Source organism: Spermophilus citellus, assembly GCF_964194105.1.
Source record: "Spermophilus citellus genome assembly, chromosome: 1".
Taxonomy (NCBI): Eukaryota; Metazoa; Chordata; class Mammalia; order Rodentia; family Sciuridae; genus Spermophilus; species Spermophilus citellus.
Genome location: NC_138182.1, coordinates 151,123,220 through 151,138,276, shown reverse-complemented (window position 1 = coordinate 151,138,276; position 15,057 = coordinate 151,123,220). Strand labels below are relative to the sequence as shown.

Below are 15,057 nucleotides of genomic sequence, written 5' to 3'. Positions count from 1 at the left end.
GCCCCACCACAGGAATTTCAGCCAGACCCAGGTTCCACCCAGGATGAAGATTATTTAGTACTTTAATAATTTAACTCATTTCTTAACCAAAATAAACTGCCTTTAAAAAGAAAATGATAGCCAGGCATGGTGGTGCACACCTGCAATCTCAGCTACTTTGCAGGCTGAGGCAGGAGACTCACCAAGTTGAGACCAATGTGGACAACTTAGTGAGAACTTGTCTCAAAATAAAAACGACTGGGAATGTAGTTCAGTGATAGAGTGCTTGCTTAGTAAGTGTGAGGTCCTCAGTTTAATCCCCAGTACTGAAGGGAAAAAAAAGAAAATGATATATCACTACTATAAGTAGAAAAGCAATATCATTGGCCAGAAAAATTAAAATAAATACATAACTATTAAAAATTTTTTTAAAAGTCTCCATGTGCTACTGACTCAAATTAACGATCTTATAAAATGTGAATTATTGCAACATGGACTTAACCTTCCTGCTATTTATCCAAGCTTAGATAAATTCATATTTTTAATCTAGAGTTCTGTTGGAATACAGTATTTTCAAGTGACCCAAGCCGCATCAATTACTCTAATGCAGAACATTTCCTACTTACTGTAAAGTTCTTCATCCAGAGCCTTGACTTTTCCCTTTTTCTTGACTAGCTGAATATGTCTCTCTTTGACTTCATGATTATTCCCATCAATGGCCACACCTGTAATTAAATTTTTTTTTTACATTTTTGATTTTTATTGAAATTGTAAAATGCAAAAATCAATGAGCTTTGATAAGTGCATATACTAGTGTGACCTACACACCTACAAGCTACAGAACAATTCTATTACCCAGAAATATCCCTTAGGTCATTTCCATTCACTTTCCCCACCCCCAAAGAGGCAACAGCCATTCAGTTTCTGCCACAATAAACTAGTTTTGCCTGTTCTAGAACTTAACAGAACTGTACACATAAACATTACTTTTTATGGTGGAGAGTTAAGTTTTGTCTCACACCTTATCACGATGCACCTCCCTATCTGAAGCTTCTGCATCCATGGGACCAGCCCACTACTGACAGAAAATATTTGAAATGAATAAATAAATCACATCTATACTGAATACTTACAGACTTTTTTCCTGCCCTAAACATGAAAAAAATTATTTACATAGTATTTACATTGTATTAGGTATTATAAGGAATCTAGAAATGATTTAAAGTATGCAGGAGGATGTGGGAAAGTTATATGCAAATACAATGTTATTTTATAGGAGGAACTTGATCATCTATGAATTCTGGTGTCTGCAGAGGTTCCTGGAGGACAACTGTACTCTCCAGCATTAGGGTCATAGGTGCTGTTTATTATCATTTTTGTTCCCCAGTACTGCCTACCAAAATACAACTGAATAGTTTTCAGGAATCTATTTTGAAAGAAGGAGCCACAACTGTGGCCATACTTCCCAGTAAGCAGAGAAATATATGCTTGGATCCTGGTCTTGGCTGCCCAGCAGGCACTACCACACCTGCTACTAATGGCAATGGGCTTATCCAAGGGCATTGATCCTTTGTGCTCTTTGCATTATATTTTATCTGCACTTTTCATTCACTCACACATTAGTGTGCCTGTGACCTTTTATCTGACTCATAGGGATATAAAATTACCTGGTTTTAATCCACTTTTCAGGTTGCTTAATTAACAATGGGGAAAGACTAAATATTCATCTATTTGGCAGGTAGAGGAGAAAACCCTGAGATAGCCATTCAGGGGATGATTGTCAATAATCAGAAAGATATTTAGGAAGAGTTTAGAATAATGGAAATGCTAAATGAAAAAAGAAGAATATAAAATTATAGGAACTGGGAATGTAGCTCAATCATAGAACATGTGCTTAGCATAAGAGAGGCCCTGAGTTCAATTCTCAATACCAAAAAAAGAAAAAAGAAAAAATATACCCAGACCCATATACACATTGATTACAAAATTGTATAAATATGATAGGGAAAACAAACAAAATCTATGTATAACACCTATGCATAACTGGGGAAAGGTAGAGAAGGTCTCTACCCTTCCCCAGTTCAGACTAGATCAATATACAACAATGACCACATGAAGGGCACCAAGATATTGATGGAAGATACTTTATTGAGGTATGGTTGACATTCGGAAAGTTGTATATACTTAATGTGTACAACTTGATGAGTTTGGAAGTAAGTATTGATCTCCACAATTTATGCCATAAACTTACCCATCTCCAAAAGTTTCCTCTTATTCTTATTATTATTACTAAAATTATTATTGTGTTATGTGTGTTAAGAGCACTTAATATAAGATCTACCCTCCTAGCAAAAAAACTTTTTTTTAATACCAGGGGTGCTTAACCACTGGGCCATATCTCCATTGCCCCCACACTTTTTAAAAAATATTGTTTTAGCTGTTGATAGACCTTTATTTTATTTATGTATTTATATGTGGTGCTGAGAATCAAACCCAGTGCCTCTCACATGCCAGGTAAGTGCACTACTGCTGAGCCTCAGCCCCAATCCCACATACCTTTTTTATTTTTTGAGACAGTTGCTGAGAGTGGCTTTCAACTTGTAATCCTCCTGCCTCAGTGTCCCAAAACACTGAGATTACAGGCATGTGCCACTCTGCCCAGTGCAAACTTTTAAAGTAAACAGTATAGTATCATTGACCATAGGTGATATATTATTGCACCATCAATAATATATATTTTTGTTTTTGTTTTTATTTTTAACCCTTGTTTCTTCCTTTTTAAGGTTTTTAAAGATAGTTTTCTCGGGGCTCGGGTTGTAGCTCAGTGGTAGAGCACCTGCCTAGCATGTGTGAAGCACTGAGTTCGATTCTCAGCACCACATATAAATAAATAAAATAAAGGTCCATTAAAAAAAAGATAGTTTTCTCTACTCTTTTATAGTTTTCAAGTTTCTTTAATGAACAAGTGTTATTTTTATATTGAAAAGAAACATTAAGTAGAAGTATCAGAAAAATGCCCAGGTTGTATAAAGCCCCACCAAAAAGGAAATGGGTGAGAGAAGAAGCTGCTCAAGTGTCCCAAGACCATGAGGTGACCTGCAGCCCCTACCTGCCGAGTCGTAGCCTCTGTACTCAAGCCTCTGCAGGCCCTTGATGAGGGTTTCGAAAATCTCCTTCCTTGTCCGAGGGACTCTGTAGTTCATGTAGGCGAAGATTCCTGTTCAAAGAGAAAAAAAAAAGTCACATTAAAAAAAATAAATCTCTGATCATTGTTAAAAGAAGTACTCCTGGGAATGCAGACACAGGTAGCATCTCAGGAAGGCTCTTAGACTGCTTGCAGAGGAAAACGTGGCTCTCCCTGGCATAACTGAAGAATGGCGCTTCCCTCCTGCTTCTAGAAGGGTGTTGTACTTAATTCTTCCCTCTTATGACAAAAATGCTCATGAATCCTGTGTCATGCCCCTTGGCCATGCGATTCCACTGCAGAGAATTTATCCTCTGGATGTACTTGCAAGAAAGCTTTCATTGTGTGGCATTTGTAGAAGTTAGCAAAGCAATCCAGTCATCTTGGGACATCTAAAAGCCCCCAACTCCATGTGTTCTTTGATTTTCACAGAACATGCCTGAGATGAATCATAAAAGAGTCACAGCAGCCACCTGTGGCAGGTGGGGACAGAAGCTGGAGCCCTTGCTTCCACTTTCCACTTGTCTGTATGGCTTGGAGTTGGACTATAAATAAGCACTACTTTTATTACTGCAAGAAAATCCATCTTATGTCCCCTCATGCCCTGGACAATCCTTATTTTCAAGCCAGGCTGGCGAGCCAAGATTCTACTTGACTTTATTTTCTGTATTTGTATTTCAAAGTAATATTTTTTTCCAAATAGAAAGTAATAATCTGCCTCTCCACATTCTTCTACTCCCCTGTTTGCAACTACGCCCTTCATTTGCATCTGCTTCTCTCCTGCTCTATAAGTGTCCCATTCCATTATTCCCTCTGTCCTTTCAACCTTTTTGTCCCCACTTGAGAAAAAACTGCCCAATTCAGAGCTCAGTTCCCACCCCACCTTCCAGAGGAGGCTTCTTCTGGCTCTTGACATGAGTGCTCCCATCTCTGGGCAATACTGATGCAAGTCTTGCATCATGGGCATCTATATTCCCTGACAAGAGCTGCTATGGTTTGGATGTTGTTTGTCCCCCCAAAGGTTCATGTGCTGGAAACTTGGTCTCCAGTGTGGTGGTGTTGAGAGGGTGGAACCTTTAAGAGGTGGAGCTAGTGAAAGGTAATTTGGTCATGGGGGCTCCACCCTGGGAATAGACTGGTGTTGGCGTTGCAATGTGGTTGGGTCTTGTAGGGGTGAATTAGTTCTCATGAGAACAGGTTGTGATAAAGTGAGGCCACTCCACATGTTTGGTCTCTTTTGCAACTTTTTCCCTTTCTGCTTCTCTTGTTATGCACACATGGGAGCCCTCACCTGGGCCCTGGTGCTATGCTGTTTGGCTCTTTCAGCTACAAGAATCATGAACCAAATAAATTTGTTTACTTATAAAGTTAGCAGCCTGGGAGCTGGGATTTTGGATCAGCGGTAGAGTGCTTGCCTAGCATGTGCAAGGCCCTGGGTTCGATCCTCAGCACCACATAAAAAATAAATAAATAAAGATATTAAAAAAAAACTATTACAAAAAAGTTAGTAGCCTGTGCTATTTTGTAATAACAACACAAAATAGACTTTGACAAGCACACAGGCTGGCATGTCCATACATTTTTCTGTGTTTTGGCACATAATTCTTGTTCAATAAATATATGTAGAATGGAATGACCATAAGTCTGTATTAATGGGAAAAAAGCAATAATACGAAACATGAAGTTATTGGGGTTCAAGGATATTCATAGTAACTGTCAAGTCCATTCAAGCTGTTATAATAAAATACCATTGACTAGGTAATTTGTGAACAATGGAAGTATATTCTGCACAGTTCTGAAGGCTGGAAAGTCTAAGGTCAGAGTGCCAATAGATGCCCTGTCTAGTGAAGAATCACTTTCTCAGGAATAATGGTATTCTCATTCTAACCTCCTTGGTGGAAGGATGAAGGGCCCTCTCTTGGGTCTTTTATAAGGGTACTAATTCCATTTATGAGGGTTTTGCCTCCATGACCTAATCATTTCCCAAAGGTTCCACCTCCTAATTCCATTGCCTTACGAGTGAGAATTTCAACATATTCATTTTGGGGAACATCAACATTAAGATCACAGCAGAAGCTAATCTCACTATGTGCCAGGCCAAGTGTTTCCACAGAAATGTCAATCAAAACTCTCGACAGTCTTCAATGCTGATCCTGCCACTATTTAGAGTTGAGAGTGGAACCAAGGAGAACTGACTTTAGGACTTAAATGCTCCTAACCACTATAGAGTGCTTCCTCTAGAATTAATTGATGAGGGTTAAAGAAGGTTTATGTTCCCATTGCATTTTGCTGGGATGGCAGGATTAAAATTTTTCCAGCAATGAACCTCAACAGAAGACTCTTTACCTACAAATTTCCCAGGACCAATCACAAGTATATACTAAATCACCTATAATACCTCCAACTTTTAAGATTAGATTCAAGTCCTTATAGTGTATCTGAAGGTTGGATCCCCTCATACCAACATTTAACTTACTAAAATTCATCTGCATATACTTGGTCAAAAAATAGGCCATAAAATTAACAGTACTTAAATTATATTTAGCATTCTTAAAAACTGTACATTATTGTACATGAGATATATTTGCACCCACGTATTAAGGTATGAGGTTTGGATATAAAAATAATGCACAATGTACTTTCTAAGCAGTTACAGAATTTTTTTTTATTTTAACGTGGCCAAGGGCAATTTTGATGGTAAGCTATTTTCATCTTCCCTGCTGACCTCAGGTCAGGTGAGAGGTGCTGAATGTAAGGGCTGTGTGTGCAATTTGGGTCCCTCCTCCCTCCCTGTGGGGCTGAGATGTCCCTCCAAAGAAGATCCTGCTACTGTAGGGCTGCTGTTGACCATTTATGATGCCAGGAGCTCACATTTTTTACCTTATACTTCAAACCAAAAAGACATCTAGCCCTTGTATAAATTTTGTCACCTTCCTTATTTTTATAAAAAAGACAGTTATCTTTTAATATCAACATTCATTTTTTAAAAATTGTTGATGGACCTTTATTTTATTTATTTATATATGGTGCTGAGAATTGAACCCAGTGCTGCACACATACTAGGCAAGCACTGTACCACTGAGCTACAACCCCAGCCCCAACATTCAAATTTTGACAGCTTTCTTGAGATATAAATATACTTATATATTATAAATATGTAATATTATCTTACAATATTATCTCTTTAAAGCATACAATGCAACAGCTTTTAATGTATTCACAAAGTTGTGCAACTATTTCCACAATGTATATTTAGGTGAAATTCTTCCCAACATTCATTTTTCTGCAACAATGAAAAGTTCCCTGGATGGTATGATCAAATTCTAGTCAAAAAAAGGGCACAAAACTATGGGAGACAGTTAGGTGAAGGGTGAAGCAACTCAATGCAGTATTTGGAATTCCTTATTTGGAATTTTGATTTCTGAGGTTTCAATGACCTCATTCTGAACATATTAAATGGAAAATTCCAGAAATGAACAATTCACAAGTTTTAAATTGTATGACATTCTAAGGATGGTTTACCACTCCTGCCCAGGAGGTGAACCTTCCCTTTGTTCAGTATGGCCACACTGTAAATACTCCCCACCCATTAGTCACTTAGTGGCTGTCTGCATTATTGGACAGACTGCTACAGTACTGCAGTGCTTGTGTTCAAGTGACTCTTATTTTACTTACTAACGGCCCCAAAGTACGAGAGTATTGCTGGCCACTCGATACGCCAGAGAGGAGCTATAAAGTACTTTCTTTAACTGAAAAGGTAGAAGTTCTTGACTGAATCAGAAAAGAAAAAAAATCATACACCGAGGTTGCTAAGATCTATAGTAACAATCTGAAATTGCAAAGAAGGAAAAAGAAATTCATGCTGGTTTTGCTGTCACACCTCAAACTGCAACCATACAGTATAATTGCTTATTTGAAGTGGAAAAGACATTAAAATTATAGAGTTTGGTACTCTCCACAGTTTCAGGTATCTACTGGGAGTCTCAGAACACATCCCCCAGAGATAAAGGGAAACTACTGTAGATCATCATTAGAGTCTTTTTTTTTTTTTTTAATCATTAGAGGCTTTTTAAAATAAACTTTCCTAGCAATCCTGGGAATGTTCCAGAGTTATACCTAAGTTTACTAAGAGGAAGTGATGTGCATTGCAGATGACATAAAGGCCCAGAAAGGAAAAGATTTAAAATCTGGATTATTTTCACATGAAGCCTCTTGGATTCAGCTTGCCATTTTTCCTCTGCAATCCCCCTCTTCTAAGCCACATGTCACTTCTGACCACATATCTGGAATATACATTCTATTTGGCACCTCAGATCCACAATGGCCTCCAAGCTGAGTGCAGAGGGTGCCAGAGGTCCCTAGTAGGCTGGGACCATTAAAGGGTCTTTGTCTTCTGGAACCAGCTTTATTCAAACACAGCTAGGAGGCTCAGTGGCCACTTAGGGCACAGTTTGGAAATTGACTACAGTGAGGGAGGCTGCCAAGGAGTGATTTTTAAGGTCTTCATGCAAGAAGGAATAAATCTAATTTTCAATGTGAAATCTCTATTCAGTAATTTCTTTAATTAATTAAGCACCTTCTTTTTCCTTGTGCAGCTCATCTTCTTGGCTGGATTCTCTATGCACTCCTACTGAAGTGACTAAAACAACATTTATAATGATATTTATTATCAACAGCTCTTATTATTCAAAAAAAGATAATAAAATAACAATTCTCTTTTGGAATCCCTTCCATACATAAATAAAAGTTACAATGAGAAAAGTTAGACAATAAGTGAGAATTTAAATTTGGGTATCCTCTTTGGAAAGCAATTTGGCAATCTCTCAAAATTAAAAATGTACTCACATGCTGACTAAAGCTGTTGCACTTCTAGAAATGTATTCAACAGACATATTTGCAGAGACACACACATGTGTGTGAAAGAATAGCAGCAGTGTTGTTTGTGGTCACTAAAGACTAGAGTCAGTCTGATACTTAACAGGAACCTGGTAAAGGCCAGTGCAGATGCACAGAGCACACTTCAGCAGGCAGTTCCCCCCAGAGAACGAGGTAAAGCTGTGCACTCTATTGGAAAGCAATAGAAATCTCCAAGATATGAAGTGAAAAAAAGCAACTTGCAGAATATAAGTAAAATTATGCAGGGTGGGGCAAGAAGCTTCATAGAGTACAGTCTTCCCTTGGTTTCCACAGGGGATTGATTCTAGGTTTCCTTGAGGATACCAAAATCTGAAGATGTTGAAGTCTTTCATGAATGTAACCTACACATATCCTCCTCTTCCCCTCCTTCCCTCCTTCCTTCCTTTCTTCCTTTTTACCTGTGCTGAGAATTGACACCCAGGGCCTTGTGCATGCATCCCCAGCCAAATTTTATTTTATTTTATTGTGGTGCTGGTAATCAAATCTAGGGCTTTCTATGTGCTAGGCAAGTGTTCTGTCACTGAATTATATCTCCAGTCTCCTCCTGTATACTTTCAGTCACCTAGAGAATATCTTTCAGTTACCTAGATAACTGATAATACCTAATACAATGCTTACACACCACTTCATTCTCAGGGTCTCTAAATGGTACTCAGTGCATTGAAAGTCCAAATTTTGCTTTTTGGAATTTTCTGGATTTTTTTTTTACCCCAAATATCTTCTATCCAAGGTTGATTGCATCTACGGATCAAAAATATTTGGAAGAAAACTTGCATCTGTACTAAACATGCACAAACTTTTTTCCTTGTCATTATTTCTAAACAAGACAATGTAACAATTTACATAGCATTTACATGGTATTAGGTCTTATAAGGGCTCTAGAAATGATTCAAAGTATATGGAAAGATGTGTACAGGTTCTATGCAAATATGGTGCCATTTTATAAGAAACTTGTGCATCTGTGAATTTTGGTATTTTCAGTGGTCCTTAAACCAATTTCCTGCTGATACCAAGAGATAACTGTATTTCTGGAAGGGACCCAAGACCCAGGGGGCAGTGTCCAACTTTGAAAAAGCCCCTGGATATGGGGCAGAAACTTTCTTTTACCACTGCATGTGTCCTCTCTGTGCGGTTTGCCATATGCCAGAATATACTTTTTAACTCAGTGCTAGTATATGAATAAGTGTTAAGTACATGATTGTTGTCTAAATAGTTAGAAAAGATCTAAATAAGAAAATATTCCATTCTATCATAAGAGGGATGTCCCAGCTAAGGTACAAGGATCAACAAGAAGAATTGTGTGAATGAGACATAGCCCTGATTCACCATGATCTCCTGATGGGGACAGTCATCCCAGTAAGGGGGGGCTGAGAGTTTGCAAAGACAAGAACAGTGATGGTGAGGCACCTGACTTCTGGTCAAAACTCTGCCTTGCTCGGCTTTCTCAGGGAGCAGCGCCACAGGGCCTCAAATGTCCTGACTAGGCCCTCCTGCCTCTCCAACTTCTGAGCTGGCTCAAACCAACTGGACTTCACTGTGGCTCCCCAGCCTTGTTCATCTGGAGGTGAACAGCCAAAAGAGGATAGAAAGGGCCACCTGAGCACACCCTTCCATCCATAAAAAAATAAGATTCATGGTCACGCCACCTGGGTTGGCCTCCTTCTTTTCCCTGCCATTCTCTAGTTATAATAAGACGCAGAGATGGTGGTGGCTGAAGACCATGGCCAGAGCCAGTTACTGATCTCTAATCCAACTGGGTTCCTTGATTTCTGTGTGGCCTTGAGCAAGCCATTGAATCCCTGTCACTCAATTTTCTTATTGGTAAAATGGGTGATGGCAGCACATCTACTCACCATGTTGATGTGACAATTTAAAGTGTTTTTATAAACCACTTAGAAAAGTTCCTGCTGCATAGCAAGCAGACATTCAGATAAAATGGAGCAAGAAGCCTATTTTTAAAGTGCTGTTTTTGTAAATGCAGGTGTGCCTGCAGTGTGTGGTCATCCCACGAGAAATTATCATTAAGAAAAAACAAGGGAAAGTAGTACTATTTTGCCATTATTTTTTTCTGGGAATTTTGCCTGGACAAACAATGGTTAAGTCAAATGCATGATTTGGCTGTGGCTTGAGCAAGATTTACTTCATTCCATAAACAGTTTTCTGGCCCACGAGGGCCTTGTCATTGTGCTGGGTGCAACAAAGTGCTGATGGTCTTGACAGAGTGGGTCAAGAGAGGACACAGATGTACAGGGGCCTCTTAAGTTGTCAGGGAACTTACAGACAGAGGGGCCAGGGGCTGAGCGGTAGAAAGGGACTTCCTGTTGGGTTGGCTCTTTACAAAGGCTGCTTTGGCCCATTCTGCAGATTTCAGCTGATAGGTTATCCCTGAGACCTAATGCATGCCTTTTCCTCCTCCCCTTTTTATTTCTTATACAGCACTTGCTTTCTTGTCCTTTGATTTTCCACTATATTGCAACCTTCATAGTGGGAACACATCTGTCTTATCCACCGCTGCATCCCCAGTATCTAGCCCTAGCATAGGTTAAGTGCTCAGTACATAGTTGCTGAATAAATGAATGCATGAATAAATCAATGGGTAGGGATGACCAAAGTCAGTGGCCTTGGAGCTGGGGCTGAGATGCAGCCACACTCAGTCATACATGAGAAGATGTGTTTTCTGGAACTTACATGGGACAAAAAGCCTAGGGAGGAGGGTAGGCCGAGCTGAGGTCCCTGAGTGCCAGTGTTCAGGGTTAACCCCAAGACCCTCAAACATTAGGCTTATGTCCCTCTACATTATTTCTACACCTATCCTCCACACATAGTGATGATCCTAGGACTGGAATGAGAACCGGTCCTGAGAGAGGGTTCCAGAATTCTGCTGAGTAGGTAGAGAATAAACCACCATCACCACCATTTAAAAAGACTTCTGTGTGCCAGTCTTTTCCAAATCTTATCCTGTTGAATCCTCACAACATCCTGTGCTGAGAGATTGTGATTCACATTAATGGACAATCTGAGGTTCCAAGGTCAAACCCTTGAGTAGTTCACAGCTTGGTCTACCTGATTGCAGCCCTGGGCTCATCACCATTGCGTTCCCACCCCCAAATTAGCACAGAATCTTATCCCAAGAGGTGAAAAATAGCTCCAATAAAGGGTCACTGGCTTGCAGGAAATGTCCACCTGGAAGCAGATGGAAGAGCTCAGAACTCCCCTGGCTGGGTCCAGGCCAGGTGCTACTGGATAGACATGCCCTTCCTTTGCTCCCTGCCAACTCCAGCCCACCCTGGAACACTCCTGCCTCTCATTCCACATTTCTTTTCCTGTTCAGCCACCTTCCCAGCAGGGCCTCAGTAACTACAGCAACCCAGGCTCCAACTACATTCCTCCTTCCCCTTCTCTTCCTGCCATGGCTCATAGCTGCTATCCTTAGCCTGGCATCCACTTCTCCTTCCATTGAGTCTGACCCATTCTTAGTCCCTCACCCCTCTTCAGTACCCAACCTACAGGTTCCATTTCTGTGGTGTGTCTGAGCAGGTGGCAATTGCCCCTGGATCCTCCATGCCAATTCTCACAAGATGTCTTCTTTATCCCCCTCACCCTAAATGAAAACAGTTTTCTCCTCTGAACTCCCCTTTTTGTTTGTCCATCCTATTTTTTAAGACATCTGTGATTTTCTAATTTCACTTCTTGCCCCTGACTGGACTCTACCCCAAGGTTGCCCATAACTTAAGAGAGGTGTCAACAACAGATGACTGGATTATAAATAAGCCAAGAGGTCAGGGCAGTAAACCACTTTGAGGGAGAGTCCTTCCCTTTCTAATTCTCTCAGTCTTTCCAAAGAAATCAAGGAGGAAATATCCACAAGGTGCCTCTTCTTACACTTGGAAATTTCCTTGTAGAACCAATAGGGAACAGGCACCAGGCTAAGAATTTGGAAGCAGTCTTTTTTTTTTTTTTTAAGAAAGAGTGAGAGAGAGTGAGAAAGAGGGAGAGAGAGAGAGAACTTTAATATTTATTTTTCAGTATTTGGCGGACACAGCATCTTTGTCTGTATGTGGTGCTGAGGATCGAACCCGGGCCGCACGCATGCCAGGCGAGCACGCTACCACTTGAGCCACATCCCCAGCCCTTGGGAGCAGTCTTATCAAGTGAAATGCCAAGGCAGGAGGAGTGGTAGGAGAGGCAGCCAGATGGTGGAAGCTGGGCACTCAGAAGGGCTGGACTGGGAGGAGGGTCTGGAAATGGAAGACTTAGTGAAAAGCTTGAGATCCAGAGTCCATGAGACCTTTTAAAGAAAGAGAACACTCTGCAATCTCTGCAAAAACAGCCTTGAGCCATGCACTCCTCCACAGGTAAGAGAGCCAAGGTGATTTGCAGAAAAGCCTGGCTGGGGAGAGAGGGGTTGGCAGAGGGGGGAGGCTGCACTGGCCCAACCACCTCAGCTTAGCCACACTCTATGCCCACACTCCTGCCCTGGAACCCAGAGGTCTCAAATAGCTTTTCAAGGATCCACTTTTAGAACTAATGAGGAAAGTGAATGAGGAAAGATTCCAGAAAGAGAGACACAGAGATAAATACAGAGGGTCTCCTGATATGCTTTTTGAAAGGGGACCATGGCCCAGTGGTTCTAACGCACCTTGGAAGTCTGGGGCTTCTAGCACTGTCTGTACAAGGCTTGAGAAATCAGTCAGGAACTTGAGTTCAAAGTCTTATGGAGGGCTGGACAGGCAAGGGCCTCTCAGGTCCAGGTCTCAGTCCCCAAGAGATAGGTAATGACAATGACCAACTTATGGAAGTGATCCTCCCTGGATTCCCAGCTGTTAAGTAGAACTAGGAGCTCTAAACTCCTGGAATATTCTCTACAATCCTCTGAATGCTTTGGGTGAAGGGGAGGGGTAGTTTGGGGCCTGGATGATGAAGGAAGGTAGTCAACTTCACAATTGGACAGGTTGGAGTTCACAACCCGATTTGATGTTGTTTTGGAAAATATCAACATCTCTTTGTGCATGAGTTTCCCAATAAAAAACAGTAACCACCCTGTGGGTGAGAGTGAGCAATCCCACATTGACAGAGGTCTAACTTATACCCCACTCAAAGGAGGGACTTGTTCTATAGGAGCTATATCACCACCCACCCAGGCTGGAACCTTCCCCATACTGAGCTCTCTCTTTCTCCCATCATCCATTATTTCTCAGAATTGAAGTGAATGACCTTGAAACTAGTGCAGATTAAGTCCCAAACTGTATTACTCCTTGCCTGAATAAAAGTTGGCCAAATGGGTTTCTGTCTTAAGGGATGCTCATATGATTCTGGAGAAAGAGAAAAGTGCTGTTGTTGGTTTATTCTCTTGTGCAAGGCACACAGGTGTGGGGAAAGCCAAGGGTGAGGGCTACAGAGGAGGCTGTGTCCTCTCTTACTATCCAGTCCTTGTTCTTGTAGACTGGACAGGGCACTTTATCAGTGAGATGGGGATGATAATTCCTATTGCTTCCTTAAAGATACGAGAGTAAAGGTATAATGTCTCATGGAAACGTGGTCCCACAGTCAAAGTTCTTAAAGAGAAGGACAAGGACCTAATGGCCACATCAGCATCTATGAGTGGATCTGGTGTCTGGCTCAGGGTTAGCAGGGGGACTTGACTCCTCTAGGAAGGGGGACTTGGCTCTTCTAATCTTAACCAGCACCAGGCCTCCTTAGGACTCCCTGGGTTAAAATTATCTCCAGATAAATTCACCAGATAACAGTAGACTCTGCTTCCTGTAGTGAACACAGACAAGGCATTTCTATTTTTATTTGAAAAGTTCCTGATGTCCATGTCATTTAAAAATTTTACCAAGAAAAAAAAATCAGGAAATGCCTTATACTCTAAATTTTATTAAAAGAAATAAGTTTTAAGAAAAAAATAGAAGTTTTATTTAAATTGCCAAAATTCAGCTATAAAAGAAGCCAAACTGTTTTTTCTCCAGTGAGAAATATTTCCTTTGAAAACTAAAAAAAGAAGCAAGTGATAAGATTAAATTGCCCAATTGCTCCTGCGCTGAATTCATCTTCAGAATTCTCCCATATTGATTAGAAACTCCAGTTAATCTCTCTTTATAAATTAATTTTATTAAACACAAAAATAATCCCTTTTTTTTTTTTTTTTTTTTTTGGTACCATGAATTAAACCCAGAGGGGCTTAACCCAGAATGTGGCTTAATTGAGCCACATTCCAAGCCTTTTAAAAAATATTTTATCTAGGGTCAGGGTCTCACTGAGTTGCTTAGGGCCTTGCTATATTGCTAAGGCTAGCTTTGTCTCAGGCTCCTGAGCTACTGGGGTTGTATGCCACTGCACCTGGTTAATCCCTTCATTTGGAAGCACTGCTTACTGTTGGGCAAGATGGTGTGTGCCTATAATTCCAGCTACTCGGGAGGTTGGGGCAGGAGGATAGAAAGTTTGAAGACAGGCTGAACAATTTAGCAAGACCCTGTTTCAAAATGAAGCTGAGGATGTAGCCTCTTGGTAGAGCACCGACTAAGCGTGCATGAATCCCTGGGTTCAATTCCCAAACAATACAAAAACACTGTTTACTAATGTTATATCACAAAATTTCCAGAGGTTTCTCTGAAGTTGGGAAACCCCTGATAGATATGACTGACCAATGGAGGAAGCACACAATGTTAGGAAGGAAGAGGAGTAGGGAGAAGAGGGAGACAGCCAGTGTGAGGGAGTTGTTGCTGTGTGCAGACTCTGCTAAATCTAAATTCTTTATCCAAGAGTGCCAATGTCAGTCCTATGAGTGGGGGCTGCCATGTGCTGGAGTTGTTAGCATTGGTTCCCAAGAGCTCACTGTGGATTATCACTTCCCAACTTCAATTTAAGGGCCTCACATTGATGGCCTGACACTAGCCATGGTTGGGGTGGGAAGTATTTGGACTCCAGAAACTGGCAAACCAGAAAGGCTATTGTTCAACATCTATCAGCACATTGCT

General features: G+C 40.8%; 1 protein-coding gene across 1 annotated transcript in view; it reads right to left on the bottom strand.

Annotated features, from left to right (window-relative positions):
- GFPT2 (glutamine-fructose-6-phosphate transaminase 2) overlaps window positions 1–15,057 on the bottom strand; it is a 51,049-nt gene that overhangs the window by 31,877 nt on the left and 4,115 nt on the right. Inside the window, exons 2-3 of the mRNA XM_081298978.1 lie at window positions 3,089–3,196; window positions 606–704 (exon numbers count right to left, since the gene is read on the bottom strand). Of these exons, the coding sequence (XP_081155104.1) occupies window positions 606–704; window positions 3,089–3,196 (207 nt within the window). The remainder of the gene's footprint in view (window positions 1–605; window positions 705–3,088; window positions 3,197–15,057) is intronic.